The sequence below is a fragment of the Aotus nancymaae genome, unplaced genomic scaffold (assembly GCF_030222135.1).
Source record: "Aotus nancymaae isolate 86718 unplaced genomic scaffold, 86718_ANA_hifiasm-v0.15.2.pri h1tg000067l, whole genome shotgun sequence".
Classification (NCBI taxonomy): domain Eukaryota; kingdom Metazoa; phylum Chordata; class Mammalia; order Primates; family Aotidae; genus Aotus; species Aotus nancymaae.
In genome coordinates, this window is record NW_026988482.1 from 29,475,297 (window position 1) to 29,493,741 (window position 18,445).

Below are 18,445 nucleotides of genomic sequence, written 5' to 3' on the forward strand. Positions count from 1 at the left end.
GCCCGACCTAAATTCATTCCTGCTGTGAGAGTTATAAATGGAAGGTTCCAATCCCTTGGTGGATATGGCCTTTTGGTAATATCTGCCCCAAATTCTGGCTCCCCATCCTCTTCGTGTTTGTTTACATATTATTTACTCTTGCATCAGAAAACTTCCTCAGACTGAGGGCCTGAGTCCCATTATCCGGACATGGAATCTTCCTCTTCCTCTGCGGCCTAGAAAGCCCCAAATGGTTTTCTGATTTACAAAACTAAATATACTCTGACTCTTGTGGCAAGCTATGAAATTTCCAACCAACAGACGCTCCCATTAAATATATAACATATACAACATCTAAAAGTATCACTGATCTAGCATGAATTATAGAAGCATTCAGTGCCCCTCGGGTAAGATCACCAGCCTCTTCCCAGGCACTGAAAATTGGGCAGTTTTCCAATGGACCATAAAGCTCCCAGGAATGCTGACTGGCATGTGTGTTTGAATTTCTGTTGCTCTGTAAAAGAAACTTAATCCACAGAAGAGTACCTGGAAGAGATGGCATCTTCCCTTTCTCCATGTGTGTCCTACCCCCACATAGAATTGTTGTAATAACTTCTCAGGTCCAGAGCACAAGTATCATCTTTATTTCACCTATGGTATTTTTTAAATCTCAACATAAATTCCTCCCCAGGAATATTTTTTACAGACACATTTTTTTTCTTTTGGCAAAAGCAAAATGAGACTAACAGTGAACACATCAGCCCTACTTAGACACTATCTTCTAGCCTTCAATAACCAATCCTACTTGAGACAAAAGCTCTCAGGCTGGTGAGCTGTCAAATCGCTCTTTTGCCTCTGCCTTCCCAGGTTCATTGGTTTGAGCCAAGGGTCCCCCATGGTACGTGGCTGTGATTGCTGCATAGGTGCAGCCATAGATGGCAGCTGCCAACATCATGAGACACACGATCCCACATACAACCCCAGTGATGATGACGGTGGCAATGGCATGTCGCAGGTTGGCCGGCCTTGGCTTGGGTTTGAGCTCGCACTCCAAGAGGTCTCGCTCCCCCGAGTTGTGGTTCTCAGGCCTCAGGACCACCCCATGGGCAGAGCCCTGCCACTGAGCCTGCGAGGACACTGGATGAGGAGCAGGAAGAGGGCAGGGCTGGTACAGCTCATAAGGGATCCTAAGGAGGTCCTTTCCCTTCCAGATGTCTGGTGATCCACAGATGATGCCATCTGTTATTCCCCCTTTAAAAAACAAAAGCAAAGGACAGTAACAGAGCCTTGATACAATGGAGTTCTAGAATCCTCCGCCTGCAAAAACTTAGGCAGATGGAATTTATGAAGTACCTTTTTTTTTTTTAAATCCTGGAGTCAAAGAATTTAACAACCACATTTTATGATTTTAGGATTCCTAAATTGGCTAAATACTAAAAACACCACACACTAAATTGGCAATTATTTATGACCAAGAATTCATTAGAAGCCCAGTTACCTTCTCATTCTATAAATGCTCAGGGAAAACAATGCAAAAGCTGACAAGGCGTGCTAGGGGCCGACAGCCAGGGTACCGCTGCCTACCGCATTCCTGCCGCGCACGGCCCTAGTGAGCCCCACAGGCAAGAAACCTTTTGTACCAGATTCCCATCGAAAATCTAAGGAGAAAATAAAACAAGTATGCATTGTTGTGATGTTATGTGTCAAGTACGAAGACCCTGTGTGTTTCAGTGAGGTTCAGTGATGCCAAATGGAGAGGTGGAATGGTCTTGGAGTGTTTTGTGGATTTGACAATACTGGAAGTTTAGTTCCTGGAATTAAGTATCATGAATGTATCTTCTCAGGCCCCAGAACATTTACTGCTTTGAGTGCCCAACTTTCCAATTGGTTATTAAACCCAGTTTCCATTCCCTGTAAGGTGATTGGTTTCCTCAGGTGTGTAGACTGCTGTCGGGAAGGGGGAATTTGGGTGCTCAGTCATTCCCTAGAAAGAGCACCGAGCTAGCAGACTGAAGTCTAGTCTAGTGTGACCACTGATTTACTCTTTGACTTTGGGAAAATGCACTTTGCTGACTACATTTTCTGCCATGAAAACATCCGACTTGCATCCAACTTGAAGGTTTACAAAGCACTGTTAGATAAGTCCTAATAGTCCACTCGTAGGTAACTCTTGTCCAGACTCACAGAGGTCATGAGTGATGAAACAATACCTAAACCTGGCTCTCCATGCTCAGTCCAAGTTTTTTCCACTACACTCACTGCCTCTCCACGTCCTCCTCTCAGGAGTGTCGTGAGGTCAGAGGAGTGGGCAGGATGCCCCTTGGCAGTGTCTGCTAGGAAGCCCTTTGACTAGACAGAACTGCCCCATGACCTGTGCCTCGGTCCTCTCAGGCTGCCATAAGCACCTCCCCTGGGCAAGCTGCAAAGACTGGCACAGCTGTTAGCAAGTTAGATTGGAGTTTCTTAGTACATACAATAATTGAATGATGAAATTATAACAGAAAGATATATGCAGAGGTCACTTCAACATTATTAGCACCCTCCGTTGTATGGCACTTCAGAGTTTTAGCAATGCTTTCACATTTATTCTCTCTCAGCCTGCAAGATAAGTCCTAAGTGGCCCTGTAAGTAGATAGGGCCTGTCTTGCTGTGCAAGGATTATCAGGTGGTTCTGACACACCAGGATGAATGGCAGTGGCAAAAATTCAACCCAGGCCTTTTTTGCTGCCACTGCTTAAAACTGAATCACCCACCACCAGAGTCTCTTGGGTCCCTCCTGGCTTCTCTAGCAACCCTTTGAGGAAAGAGTCCCCACCCTAAAGCAGAAAGATAAAAGGGGAATTTCTCCCTTTTTTGATCTGCTGATTTTCATGAGGCCAGAGGTTCAGAGCAGTTGCTCCAGATGAGTCCAGAGTGCCATTGAGATTAAGGATTCTTGCCTCATGGACCATTTCATTCCTCTACACTTGGCCATCAGAGCCTCTGCCAGGGAGTTGGTTGTAAGACAGAAAGGTCAGAGAGACAGAAATGAAGTAATGGGGCTTTGAGAAGTAGTCATGATATTTAATCCAGCCAAAGAGCACTGAGACTTCTATTGGTAAGCAAGGCCACTTGCCAGGGGGGGGATGGACAGGTTCATCAGCTGACTTCCACCTTGACGGGGGTGGTTTACCCAATCACCTCACCCCAGACATAGGAACTGTCTTTCTCCAGTTCCAGACTTTCTGATATTCAGTATTAGGGTGGGAACCACAGCCTCTGGACCCAGAGCCAGGGGAATGCCCAGACTGGAGCCTGGGACATAGCTGGAAGGCAGGGACTGTGGCTGCCAAGAGCTCTGTGGTCTCCTGTGCAGGTGATCCTCAGCCAGGATGCAACTTCCACCCTCCATTTCACGGGCCTTGACCCCATAGGCAAATCTGCTGATTGCAGCTTGAGGGTCCCACAACCTTCTAGAGTCATGTAACTGACAATGCAAGAAGCTCCAGCTTGCCAAGCACTCCTTGTTCTCTATCTGACCACTAGTAGCTCTTCACCTCTGTCTTGGGAGAAACTAGATTCAGATCTTGAGTCTGAACATTACTTAGCTGTGCAGCCCTGCAAAACTTCCTTGACCACACTGTGCCTCTGCTTGCTCATCTGGAAAGTGGGAGATGAGGATAATTAATATTCATTTCCCAAGATTGCTCTGAGGACTCAGTTGGATAAAGTATGTCAAGTATTTAGCATAATACCTAGCTCAGAGTAAATGTTTAATGAATGAAGATGACTTGTTTACTCATAAATAGAGAGGAATAGTAATCGTACAATCTGTGTAGTATTTCTGTGGAGGAGATATTATTATGTGTTCACCAAAGCACATCTTTTTGCTCTTAGGCCAGCAGGAAGACTAAATTTTCCCACTCTTCGTGGTCCATTTGGGGCCATGTGATTGAATTCTGGACAATAGAACCAATTAATGCCAACTCCAGGCCATAAAACCCCAGTGTAATCTGCTGTGCATTTTGTTCCTACTTGGGGATGACCTTAGAGGCTATGTGGTAAAGTTGGTGGCATCACAAGCTGGAGGGGGCTTATGTCCTGAAATGACCACATGCAATGCAGACCCTGCCCCGATTTCCCTTGACCTCTAACATGAGTGAGCAACAGATTTTATTGGATATATAACTAAAGTCTGGGATAGTCTGTTGTATCAATTATCCTTCCCTGTCTAATACCTGAAGCGTTTGCATTAGTTTGTGTATCTATCTTTAAAAGAAGATCTTGACTAATATCTGTTCCCTTATTTTGGCTGTATTCAATATATCTATAATCAGACTGTCTCCCATGTTATTTGGATTTTTTCCTAGTTATGTTGGGACATCCAGGTCTTATTACCCCAAATCAATTTCTGCCTTCCTCTGAAGAAAAGCTGTGATCTCTACTCATGCAGCTAGCTCTGTTGTGAGGGAGTGTTGAACTGCATCACAGAATCTGAGGACCAGAATGGGCCGCAGGAATTTCCTGACTTAAAATTATCAGTTTCCCCCTGGTAACACTGAGTGCTAGTGAAGTATACTAATTTTCCCAAAAGACAACCAGCAAGTTTGTGGCAGAGTAAGGCAGAAGTCTTCCCATCCCAGGTTGTTTCCAGTGCCCTAATCCTGGGAACCTTTTTTTTTTCTTTAATCAAGAAATATTCTTTGATGAAAACTATCTTTCTGTGTTGGGCTGGCCTGCGCTTATGATTTAATCCAGAATACAAGAGTTCAAGCCACTTCACCTCTAGATGTAAACAATTTTATCTGCAACCCATTTATAAGAAAGATGTTGCCATAGTATATGGCTCCTGTTGCTGGTTGGCTTGAATACTGACTGGTTATTGATTATGTAATTTCCCAGTACATTGTTGAGAAGGATTTTTCATTCAGTATCGTACATTTGAACCCATGTTGTATGTACCCTAACTTGATTCCCGCTGAGAACCACTATAACCGTGCAGACACTGTTGATTCCCTAATTCATGTCCATGGCTCCCACATCTTCCTGAGCCTCAGGCTTAAATATACAACCTCCAACTCAACCACTCCCCATGAACACGTACAGCACCTCTCAAACTTGACAAGCCCCAAGCTGAAGTCCTAATTGACCACCTCCTCAACACACCTACTCGCTCCCCCCACTCCCCTCTTTGCCCCTCGTCAGCTGAAGGCATCACCATTTGCCTGGTACCACTGCAGGACAAATCAAAATAGACTTTCCCATAATTCTGGTCTTCTCTTAGTCTCCTACTCCAGCCATTAGCAATGTCTGTCAGTTCAGTACTTCAGGTATTTCCCAGCACTGATCACGTCTCACCACCCTGGCTTGGGTCACCATCATCTTTGTTGGTTGACTGAAATTACCTTCTCCCTCATCTCCCTGGTTCCTCTTCTGCAGCCATTGTTCAGTTCTCCCAAGAGTCTACAGAGTGACCTTTTACATTGTAATCAGATCATATTGTTCCCTTGACTAAAACTCTTGAAGAGCCTTCCATCTCACTTAAAGTCCAAGCATCTTGGCCTTCTCTGCACACTCCTGCATGATCTGGCCTCCAAGCACTGGTGCCATCTTGTCTCTGCCCACTCACTCCCTTCCTCTGCACTAGCCACTGTCTTGTGCCTCTTTTTGTCCTGTAGCCAAGCCAAGTTTTCTCCCTCATCAAGTCCTTTGTGCTCAACTATTCTTTCCCCCAATTATCTCATGGCCCATACCTCCTCACTCTTTGGGCACTGCTCAGCCATGTCACCTCCTTGGAGACACCCTCTCATCCATCCCATCAAAAATGAGACCCCTATTTTTTCATGCTCCCCTTCCCCTGCCTCATTGTTTCTTAGCACTAACTGCTATTCTAAACATGTATCTTTATTTATCATCTTATTTAACATCTGTTTCTACTACCAGAATGGAATCTCTATGATCTGCTATCTTCTCAGTGCCTGGCATACAAAAGGCACTCAACTACAGGAATGAATGAATCATACTGAGAGCTAGAAGGAGAGAAGCACTGTGAGGTGGGGGAAAGAATGTCGGGTCAAGGCCCAAAAGCCCAAAAGCCATGCATTCTGTTCTCATTTGGACTTCTGCTCTGTGATCTTGTGCAAGTCACTGAACGTCTCTGGGACTCTGTTGCCCAGTGACAATAAGAGTTGGCAAACTTTTCTGTAAAGGGCCAGATAGACGATATAGCCCCTGCCACAACTCCTCGACTTTGCTTTTATAGTGCAAAGCGACCACTCACTCAGTATGTAATGAATGGCCATGATGGTGTTCTAATAAAACTTTATTTACAGAAACAGGAGATGGGCTGTGGCTCTGGGCCTGTAGTTTGCAAACCCTGGGTGGTTTCCAGAGCCCCTCATCTTTAATATTCTGAGATCTCTTGCTCTGCTCTTGTCATCATGTTAAAGAAATTGTGAGTAACTGTAGAGAAAGGCCCTGTTGCACCCAATTTCAGTGACAGTGGCATTTGCTAAAGCAGAAAGGATAATCTTAGAGAAGAGTTACAGTTGTCAAATGGGTAGAAGCAGACAAAGAGAGAAAAATATCCCAGAGAGAGATAACCATACCCACAATCGGATCACACTTGAAAATAAGAGTTTGGTGTTGTTTGAGGTTGAGCAGTTATTCAGGTGGTGATTGAATGTCCTCCTTCTTAAGAGCATACTCTCAGATAAGTGACTTCATGTGGTATTCATTAAACAAGTGAAAGTTATCTCCATGCAGCATATTTATAGGTTAATTTAGATCCTGAATTTAAACACCTTGTAATGACTCACTGGACTCTTTTGCCATACCGTGAAATGACATCGATGTGTAAAAGCCCAAATCCACCCCTTACACACTCCTCCATGTGCTTTCTAATGTAGAGAACAGATGAGATTCATCCTAGACTGGTAACACACAGATGGAGGGGTTCCAAATAGACATTACTGACCTTTATAGACAAATTTCTCCAGCCAAAGTTTAAGACCAAGCAAGTGGCAATTGCAGTTCCAGAGGTTGTCCTTGAGAAATAAAAGCCTCACACTGGGCATGGATTCCAGGAGCGCTCGATCAAGCTGTTGAAGCTGGTTTTGTTGAACTGCAAGGATAGTTAGGTTCTCCCAAGTCTTGCCCAGGGACGTGGGAAGGTGGCTTATGTTGTTAGATGACAAATCAAGCTCCCTCAGCTGAGGGAGGGAATGGAAAAGTCTGCTTTCCAGGGAAAGGAGGGAATTCTGGGTTAGGTTTAAAACTTGCAAGTGCTGAAGCCCGTGGAAAGCTGCAGGGGCCAGATTTGAAAGGGAATTGTTGGACAAGTTTAAGGTCATGAGCCATGGCACTGACCTAAATGCAAAAGCAGGAAGATGGTGTATCTGATTATCTTGTAAGTACAGCATTCGAGTCTGAGGAGGTAAATGGGAAGGGATTTCAGCCAGACCCTGCCGGCTGCAGTCTACAAAGTTTGTAGATGAGTGACAGCGGCACTTGTCTGGGCAGCCGCATGCCACCTGGAGCAGGACAATCACGCTGGAAAACAGGAGCAGTTCACCTACAACAAACACAAAGAAATTGGGATAGGAACCAATTTGTGAGGACTGGTATCAGTACTTTTTCCCCTTTCGATTTCCAGGTAATGTGATTTCCAGCCAAGTAAGACCTTCTGCAACCTGAAAGAGAGGTTCTGTTACTCACCATCTTCAGTAGAGCCAGGCTGGACAAGTACATCCCCAGTGTCAGTAACCGTTGCAGTCTTTGTGCCAACTGTTGTCAGAAGGCTTGGGGAAGATGCTCTCTTAGTGTCTCCCGATTCAGAAGATGGAAGACTTAAGGATATCAAATAGATGGCTAAAAAAAATTTGAGGATCATATGGCCTTTATAGGCCACAGCAGAATTATTTGGGGCCAGATATGTAAAAGAGTGACAGAGGATTTCAGATATTCACATTTCTGTAAAGTGTGCTGTAGAACAGTGCTGTCTGGTACAACTTCCTGTGATGATAGAAGTGTCCTACATCTGCCGCCCAGTATGGGAGCCAATAGCCATATGCAGTTACAGAGCTCTTGAGATGCAACTGCGGCAACCAAGGAACTGAATTTTTATTTGTATTTCATTTTAACTAGTTTAAACAAAAATAACCACGTGTGGCTAATGGTTACTGTATTGGATAGGGCAGATCTAAAGCACTGTTACATGTTGGTATCTATCTCTGCCATTGTAATTCCATGAACAAGGATAGTGTCTGCTTTTTCATTCAAGATTTTAAAAATATAGAAAAGCATTAAGAATAATATAATCAGTACCCGTGTTTCTATAATAGTTCTGCAAGTCATTCATGGGTTATTGTATCTCCTTGATTCTTTTGTCTTTTAACTCAAAGGAGCAATGCATTACTTACACGGTTGAACTTACTTTGATTCATGCCCAATTTCTATTTTCCAGCATAGGCCCCTTTTCCTCACGACATTACTGATGTGTCTCTCCAGACATTTTAAAAACAATAGTTAATAATGACAAAAATAGCGAATAACCATATAGCATGCATTATGAGCCACCTACCATTCAAAGTGCTTTCTAAATCTGTATATTAGTTAATTCTTATAACCTTATAAATATGGTTCCATTTTTATCCCCACTTGAAAGATGAGGAAGCTAGGCACAGAAAAGCTGAATCACTTCCCCAAGTTCACACAGAGAGTAAGTAAGTATTATAGTAGGGCTGTGATAAGGACCAAGGCTGTCTTTCTCCCTCCAGAGTCTGTCAGAGTTCTTATCTGCTGTACTCCACTGCCTGTCAAATACACACACACACACACACACACACACACACACACACACACACTGTTTTGCATAACAATTTTTAAAAATCCAAATAAACGTGATCATCAACATGCCTCATTCTGCAGTTTGCTCTGTTCACTCAAAACTGATCTATCCACATGGATATGTGGAAAGCTAATTCATTCTGTTTCACTGCTGTCGCATATTCCATGGTGAGACCATCCCACATTTAGCATTAATATTTACCCCACCCTTATGAGGGGTAGTTGAGCTGCTGCAGTATTTTTCTTCATTGCAAACGATGCTATAAAACGGTGTTCTTGTGCACACTGCCTTGGCTGTGTAGGAACTGGGGGAGGGTCTCCGGAATCCAGAGAAATCTCCTCACAGGGCTCAGAGAAGATGCTAAGTTCACATTTTCTTAGACACTGCTCTGTCATTCACCCAAGTAGCTATAACACTCCCTTCTTTTTTTCCTGAAACTTGAATTTCAAAATATGGCAAACATCTGTCAAGGGCATTTTGTTATAAAATGGTAGAGGAATTCACAAGGCCACACAATAATATTCAAAATTCAAAATAGTTATCAGCTCATAGTGGAAGCTCTTGAAAGCAGTTGTGTTTGTTTGCTCGCTTGCTGGCTTGTTTTGGGCCTTACCTAGGGAAATACACAGTGTGACTGTCACACACTTGAGCCTGATCCCCTTTCTTCCTTACATTCTCTACTGAGGCTCACAGTGCTCTGGGGCAATGGGGAAGATGTTTAGAGAGCCTTCTGAAAGATTCTTCTCAGTGTAATTTAATTCAAAGGATGCAGAACATCACAGTCCCCTTCCCCTTTCCAAAATATCAAAGAGCAAAACCACTGTTTTCCTTTCTCTAATTTTGCAAATAACCTAAATGACTCCTTTCAAAGCCAAAACATCTTCCCCTCAGTAATGAACGGACACCCCTCACTTTTAGCTGTGGGGTTCAAGCATTAATTAGTTGCAGGAAATTAATTCTGAAACCAGAGAACATGTTTGCCGCAGAATCCACTAATCTATTAATGAAAGGCTTGCCTCTCTGAGATTGTAGCCAATTTGTTCATTCTTTCTTTGGTTCCACTCTTCTCCTCAAAGGAAAAATATATGAACTCCAACTCCAAGCACCATGTTTCCTATGAAATGGCTTATGACATGCCAACTGCATATTCATGTCATGGCTGCATACATTTTCACCCTCTTCCTCTGCTCCTAACACGCACAAACATAAATCTTCCCATGCAGAGACTTTTTCATATCTGTCCAGTCTTTTAAGACAGACGACTTGAAAATAGACTTCCTGCAGATACCTTTGTGACGGGATCCCGTCTTTCTCCCAGACAAGAACTTTTCCAATGGGAATTGATCAGGGCTCACCTTTCATGACGGAGTCTCCACGGACGTCCTTGCTGACCTCGTAGCCCCCTTAATTAATGTGCAGAGCAACACACCAGGGGCATGGCAGACTCGGAGCCCAGCTTTACATTCAGTCTTTCTGAAGCCTGCTGCCCGTGCTTTTCTTCAATGCAGAAAACAGTTGTTGCTTTCAAAAGACCACTTATTTCAGCAGCCCTTCCCCTTGTCTCCATCTGGCTGGGCTCAGTTTCCGTAAGAGGATCTTGGGATTGTGCCCCTCTTCTTTCTTAAAATGTTGGCCTCCCCAGGATCATCCCTGCCTTTCCCATTCAGACGATGAGCCGCATAAAGAATGTTTGTCAAACCTTGGTGAACAGCTGTAGCATTCAAACATGACCCCGATGGCACGGCCTTTTTGATTATTTAATCTGCTTGAAGTGCAGGGCACCAAAATAAAACTGGCTTCTTAATCCGGCCATGGCTTCTGAATTCTGTTGACTTATTAACCATGCCGGGTCACCCCTCATCGGGTTGGGGGATGCTAGATGGGGACCCTCGACCTGGGGGTCGAGCAGCAGAGCCTGCAGAGTGCGTAATATGAGGACAAATTGGCCTGCTGGAGGCTGACACAGATTGCACAGTGCACTTCTTTGGTCACCGAAGGCTTATTCAGCCAACATCCCTGGGGATTAGCTGTGTTGACAGGGTCTTGATGCCCTGAAATTCATAGCCATGGTTTCCTTTAGTGGACATCACAACCTTCCTTCTGGTGCCACAAATACTTCTCAGCTGCTTGCTGGCTTGTTTGCCGCCCCCACAGCCCCGCCCACTCCCCAGCCCCGCCTCCCGTTGAATTGACCTTTAGGTTAGTGTGACTTTAGAAATACTTCTTAATCTTTCTTCGTTTCCCTGATGCTAAGGTCCTGGCCCTTCCCTCATTTTTCACATATAAAACAATAAAGCTGCCCCCCGTGAGCATCAGGCGTCAGTCAACTGTGACTGTTCTCTAATTGAAGCTGCAGGGAACTTTCCCACCAGGGACTGGAACTGTTTCTTTGAATGTGCAAATCCCCTGCCATTTGCTGAGGTGGGGTTTCGATGCCTGAAGCTGCCCTTCTAGATAAACCAAATGTTCTGCTGTGTGTAACTGTGTGTATACTTTTACGGAAGCAGCTTGAAGGGCAGTCCCTGGCTCCAGGAAGTATAACTGAGCCATTGGATGTGGGCTCTGGAATCAGATGAGTCCAGAGTTGATATTCAACTCCACCGTCACCAGCTTTCTGTCTCCAGGCAAGTGACTTGCCCACCCAGAGCCCCATCTCTGACATGGGAACAGCAGTACCCCTTACTTTACTGGGCTGTGCCCAGGATTAAATACGGCAGTACACATCATGGCCCAGAGTATCTTCATACGTGTTCACAATTTCCCATGAGAATGGCTTCCAGGACTTGCATGCTGCCAGCATTTGAGGACAGCCTGGACCCCTCAGCAGGAGGGATGTCCCAAGGGAGGTCCCGAGAGAGAGCCCTGGAGCCTGGCCCCTCATGCCACTCTGCAGGTACAGAGGGAAGAGGCCCCTTATGAATTGAAGTTGAAAAAAATCAAATTTTGGTTATTTTCAACAACCTGTACTTTGGGAACTCTTTCATCCCTTGGCCAAGCCCCTTCTTACCCCACAGAACCCAGTGTATTCATCCTGCCTCTTCCAGAAAGCGCACTTTACCCAACCTGCCATCTTTGTCCTTCTCTCCAACATATTTTGAGCATCACAGATACAATGGGCAAAAGTCAGGTGCAGGTGACAAAACAAGTCAGGTGATGAACAGCCACTTAAATCTTAAGAACTCGAAGATTTCTTCCCTCCTTCCTTCCAATCCCTCCTCCTAGCTATCTACCTGTTTCAGGTGCACAGAATTTAATGATAATAATTTCCTGATAATACATAACCATCAATGGCCCATGTTAGCATTCAATCATTCATTCATCATAACACAACAAACACTCGTGGACTTAACGCTCCCTCTAAGAACTAGAAAGTTACTAATAACTCATATCTACCTGTGTGCCTCTCTCTTTCCCTGGGGCAGGCCAGATAGTAAATATTTTAGACCTTAAGGGCTATCTATCTGCGTTGCAGTTATTGGACTCTGCTGCTATAGTTTGGAAACAGCCAAAGACAATACATAAATCAATGGGTGTGCCTGCATTCCAATAAAACTTTATTTACAAAACCAGGTAGAGGTATGGATCGGCCCACAGGCTGTAATGTGCAAACTCTGGTTATCCCATCCTCTGGCGACTGCTCTCACTAGTCCACCACCCCACCTGTCACCCACCCCAACTCCCACCACCCAGACAAACATATTCACTCTCCTGTTGCCTCATCTATGAAATGAGGGGGTTGGGTAAGATGATCTTTAAGATTTCTTATGTCCAGAACCTTGTTATTCTGGTCAAAAGGCATAAATTGGTTTGAAAGGCCCTGTACTTACCAACTTTAAGGGGCTTGGACAGACAGAGAATTTAACTACCTCGTTAGGTTATTGTGGAGCTATAAAGCTGTGTCTATAAGGCTCAACTCTTAGGCTCGGAGGCCTGAAAAAGATGAATCTGTTGACAGCTGAATTGGATGTTGGAGGTCAAGACCCTGGCAGAGAACCAAAGGCAGTCAAGGACACTTCTGGTTAAAGCCAGGCTGTTAGGCTAAGTGAAAGCACACTTTCATGGTGCTTATTCCCTAAAGTTGTGAGGTCCTAGGAAAGTCTCAGGCTCTCTGAGCATCAGCATCCTAGCTATAGAATATAGATAATACCTACCTTGCAGGAGGAAGGAGGATCAAGTGATAGACTTAAGTGCCTAGCACGTATCTAGTAGAGCAAGTGATCCAAAGTGGCATCTCAGCCAGGCATGGTGGCTCACACCTGTAAGCCCAATACTTTATAGGCTGAGGCAGGTGGATCAATTGAGGTCAGGAGTTTGAGACCAGCCTGGCCAACAAGGTGAAAGCCCATCTCTACTAAAATACAAAAATTAGCCGGGCATGGTGGTGGGTGCCTGTAATCCCAGCTACTTGGGAGACAGGCAGGAGAATTGCTTGAACCCAGGAGGCAGAAGTTGCAGTGAGCAGAGATCGTGCCATGTGCTCCAGCCTGGGCAACAGAGTGAGACAGACTCCTTCTAAAAACAAAACAAAAAAACAAAGTGGCATCTCCTGTTAGCAGCATGGATTTGCAGACCTCAAAGAGTCTGAGCTGGCTGCTCCCACTTAAAATGCGTATGCAGGGGAACTCGTAGAGAACTCCCAGAGCTGAAGGGTTCCTGGGAACATCTGCTTACTGCCTAAGGGTTTTTTTGGTTCTCTTTTACTCATGCTGACCCCAATTGAGGGTTAAAAGATGGACAATGCACACATGGACTGGACTGCCCCCCTGGACACTTGGATGTGAAGGCGGATTGATTTATTCCATCTGACCTCAGCCAAGAGAACAAAGGGAGCGTGTGTGATATGCATGCTAATGCTGGGCAGTGCCTTCTCCCTTCCTCCCTCCCTCCCTTGGTGAGCAGATCCAAGAGGTGGCAAGACAGCCATGCTTGCAAAAAGAGGAACCAAGGAGAGATGCTGAACGTCAGCCCAGGCCAGAGCCGCTCCCTAAAGAGAACTGCACTGTGAGGGGCTCCTAGTCCCAAGACTTAGCAGGACCCCAGTTTCCCACTTGGGAGCTAGCTTCAGATGCACCTTTAGAGTAAAATTGTGTTTATCATCACACTGATATTTCAAGAATTTCCAGACTTCTGAGACATAACTCTTTTTCCCTTTTTAAGCCAGAATGTTTTCTAATATGTCAGTTTACTTACCATTTAATTTCCCTGGAATAAAAAAAATCAATGATTATTAATGCTGAAATAAAATTGACAATGTCTTGAAATCCAGGATGTAATAGCTCTTTCTCCCAGGCAATATTATACAGGTATTTACAAAGAATAAAAGCCAGGCTCAGTGGTTCACACTTGTAATGCTAGCACTTTGGGAGGCTGAGAGGAGTGGATCACTTGAGTGCAGGAGTTTGAAACCAACCTGGGCAACATCATCTCTACCAAAATTACAAAAAATTAGCCAGGTGTGGTGGTGAGCACCTCTGAGCTACTCGGGAGACTGAGTTAGGAGGATCACCTGAGCCCAAGAGATCAAGGCTGCAGTGAGCCGAGATCACGCCACTACATTCCAGCCTGGGCAACAGAGTGAGACCCTTTCTCCCCCACAAAAAAATAAATAAATAACAAATAAAAAGAATAAGTTAGAACTAAATATACCCATCTGGAATAATATTTATAATAAAATGTGAGACAAAATAAAGCAATTTGAATAGGAAACATATTGTATAATCCCATTTATATTCAAAAAACTGTTACAGATGGAGGAATTAACCCTGTAAATATGCATTGGTTTGTCTGAAAATGGAATAAGTGGGGAAGATAAGCCACCAAACTGATAATACTGATTACTTGGAGGGGAGACTAAAGAAAATGAGGGGAAAATAAACTTTCTGCTTATACTTCTGTATATTCAACCCGCTGCAACAAAAAGTGTGTCTAAGCACATGCACACCTGTGTTCACTGCGGTGCTGCTTACAATAGCAAAGACTTGGAACCAGCCCAAATGCCCATCAGTGATAGACTGGATAAAGAAAATGTGGCACATATACACCATAGAATACTACACAGCCATAAAAAAAGAATCAGTTCATGACTTTTGTAGGGATATGAATGAGTCTGGAAACCATCATTCTCAGCAAACTGACACAAGAACAGAAAACCAGACACTACATGTTCTCACTCATAGGTGGGTGTTGAACGATGAGAAAACATGGGCACAGGGAGGGGAACACCATACACTGGTCTGTTGGAGGTGGGGGGCTAGGGGAGGGACAGTGGGGATGGGGAGGAAAAAAAAGGAAAAATCTTTACCTACAATAATGGAAAGTTAGTACATGATATGTGAAAAAAACATTATGTCTAAGAAGCAAGTAGAGGCACATTTCCTTTACTAGAATATTTAAGATGTCTCATCTTCCAGTGACTAGTCGAGTTATCTGTGTAAATATAGCATGCCTAGAGTTTGCCTCCTCAGTCACCAAGAGGATTAGCCCTGAAGGTGACATCTGTCTTTCTCTGACAAGGGGTCTCTGCGCGTGATGAGCCCTTATAACAAATATGAGCATTTCTCCCAGTTGTAAGTTCTGCCTTGGTAAAGTCATGGCCAAGTACTCCTCCATCCCTGTCAACAGGCTCCACATCCAAACCATGTGCTGTGGTGATCTAATGCCGGGGAAGGTAGCCAGGCCTAGTGACAGCTGCAGCCAGAAATAGTGGGGAGGAGGCCCTTGGCACCACAAATCCGTGCAGAAGTTTCATTTGGTTAGGAAGAAAGTTTGACGTTGGAGGATGTGGATAATAGTGAAAATAGTTTCCTAGGAATTGGGGATGACCAAATGGCACCCAGGTACACGGTTTGTACAGAGCTATTTTAAAGTTTCAATATTGTCTGTCCCTCCCTCCCTCCCTCCCTCCCTCCTTCCTTCCTTCCTTCCTTCCTTCTTACTGGACCTCTGCCTTTGGATTTATTATCCTATAAGACATATCGAAATAAGAAACAGAGAAAACTAGGAATATATTTTAAAATGACAATCCTATCAATCATGTATTTAGTGCTCACAATGGGCCAGAAATTGCTAATAATTTGTGTTAAAATTATGCTATTTTAATAAATAACACCCAAATCTCAGTGGTTTAACAGAGTAGCTCATTTATTACTCTTATCACAGTCTAGTTCCGCTTGACAGGGGCCTGGGCTCCCTGCTGTCATTCAGGGACCCTGGCTCCGTCCGTCTTGTGGCTGTGACCTCTTCTTGGTTCTCAGAGCCCTCTCCATCAGTTGGAAAAGGTGCTTACCACTTCTGTTCACATTCCATTAGCCAGAATTAAATTACATGACCATGTCTAACAGCAAGAGAGGCTGGGAAATGTCTAGCAGTGTGTCTTGGAAGAGGAGACGCAGCTGTTGGAGATCGTAGCAGTTTCTGCCTCCACATGTTATTTGCATAATCTCACTTTAAAGTGACAACAACTCACTAGGCTTTTAAGTTTCAAATGACCCCTTTGTTTCCTATACTTTCTACAAACCCACATAGTTGCTTTACCAAGTAAATGTTGAATGAATGAAGATATTACAATTACTTTTTTTTTTTTTTGAAACCAAGTCTCACTCTGTTGCCCAGGCTAGAGTGCAGAGGGCGCGATCTCGGCTCACTGCAACCTTCACTTCCCAGGTTAAAACAATTATCCTGCCTCAGCCTCCTCCAGAGTAGCTGGGATTACAGGCATGCGCCACCACGCCCAGCTAATTATTTTGTCTTTTTAGTCGAGACTGGGTTTCGTTTAGTAGAGACGAGGGTCCACCCGCCTTGGCCTCCCAAAGTGCTGGGATTAAGGCATGAACTACCGCGCTCGTCCAAGACATTACTGTTTGAAGATAAATTACAAAACAGGGACAGAGAAGGTAAGTAACTTGCCCAAGGTTCCCAGTGTATTTGTTGCAAACACATGGGTTGTGAGTACCAACATTTGGTACAATATTCAGGGAACCTACAGTTTTATTCCTTTTATGCCCCAAGGTCATTTTTTATACAACCCATTCTTTTGACATTAAGATGTAAATTTAATTATCTGGAAGCTCTGACTCAGAAGGTGAGAACGTAGTTCCCTCTTGAGCTGTTCGGTGGAGAACCAAGGCTGCCTTACGTTTTCTCTGTTAAAGTGGGGAGGAGAACGCAGTTCCCTCTTGAGCTGTTCAGTGGAGAACCAAGGCTGCCTTACGTTTTCTCTGTTAAAGTGGGGAGGATATGTTCATCTCCTTGTTTGTTCTTGCTCTTGTTAAGGTAAGAATTCAGGTTCAAGGGTTGCCTAGGGTTATTCAGTTTACTGCCTATGAATATCGGTGGAGTTTGAACACCCTTTAGCAGGCCTTGAGTTGCCTGATAAAATTAGTGGAGTAGTGGGTTTGAAATGTATACCTCCAGCCTCCCTAAAGCTAAGGAGGACGTGGCCAAAATGTTTATTTTCCGTATCTGCATGTCCACATAGCCGAAGACTTAGCCAGGTTCTCTATGGACTAGAAAAGACATAACATACTGGTTCCTGGTCTTCAAAGAACTTACCAGTCTGTTTTGTTTTGTTTTTGAGAAAGAGTGTCACTCTGTTGCCAGGCTGGAGTGCAGTGGCACAATCTCAGCTCACTGCAACTTCTGTCTCCTGGCTTCAAGCAATTCTCGTGCCTTAGCCTCTTGAGTACCTGGGATTACAGGCACGCACCACCCCACCCAGCTAATTTCTGTATTTATTTTTTAGTAGAGACAGGGGTTTCCCCATGTTGGCCAGGCTCGTCTCGAACTCCTGACCTCAAGTGATCCACCCACCTTTTAGCCTCCCCAAACGCTGGGATTACAGGTGTAAGCCACTACGCCCAAGTCTGGAGGGTGCTATTTAGCAGTTTTCTCATCACCTGGAACTTGTTATCCATGAAAGAAGACTGCACGTGATTTTGTTTGAACAAGGTAGGCTTTCCCCGACACTGTCCAACCCTCAGGGAACAAGTTCTTAAAAGTCCTTGCTGGGGAACTTCAGATGGTGGCAGAGGTAGACGTAGATGCATTTTGGGGGTTAATCCTCCCTGCACTGTCAGGGCTAGAGGAAATATAGACTTCCCATTCCAATATTTTCCCAACATCAGCCTTCTAGCACTCAGTTTTCCTGCACAGAGGACATGTGTGAAGATAAAGATGCATTTCAGATAAGTATGATTAAAGGTAATTAGTGAGCTCATGCGGCTGGTGGAATAAACATAGGCAGATGCTGGTTGCCATAAAGTTAATGAAAGAAACAAAAGGATCAAGAAACATGGCAGCTTAGGAAGCCTGGCCAAAGCCTCACACTGACACGTTGTTTTACTTAGATCTTTTGATTGGCTACTTTTGTCTGTGCCCCAAGAATATAAATTGGGATTAAATTCATGTTCATGTTTGATTGTTTGCTCATGTTAACACATAAAATGAGTGTTTTGTGCAGTTCTCAGTTCTCATTGGTGGATTTTTATTTGCTTTTGTACTTTAACCTGATAGTTCAGTTTCTGTAATAGATTACAATGCATGTTTCATATTTTTAAATTAGAGCTTACTGTATGTATATCATGAAGCAATAACAAGTCTGTGTTATGCTTTTTTCTTTTTAAGGTTTGCTCTATATAAGCT

The 18,445-nt window shown here is 44.1% G+C and overlaps 2 protein-coding genes across 6 annotated transcripts in view; one reads left to right on the forward strand and one right to left on the reverse strand.

Moving 5' to 3' along the window:
• Positions 1–18,445, forward strand: part of CACNA2D3 (calcium voltage-gated channel auxiliary subunit alpha2delta 3) — a 963,339-nt gene that overhangs the window by 804,516 nt on the left and 140,378 nt on the right. The window lies entirely within an intron of this gene.
• On the reverse strand, positions 601–10,616 carry LRTM1 (leucine rich repeats and transmembrane domains 1). Its single transcript, XM_012460762.2, has 3 exons — positions 10,162–10,616; positions 6,935–7,531; positions 601–1,230 (listed from the first exon to the last, which is right to left on the reverse strand). The coding sequence occupies exons 1-3, from the start codon at positions 10,166–10,168 to the stop codon at positions 800–802; spliced, it is 1,035 nt and encodes a 344-aa protein (XP_012316185.1). The 5' UTR covers positions 10,169–10,616; the 3' UTR covers positions 601–799.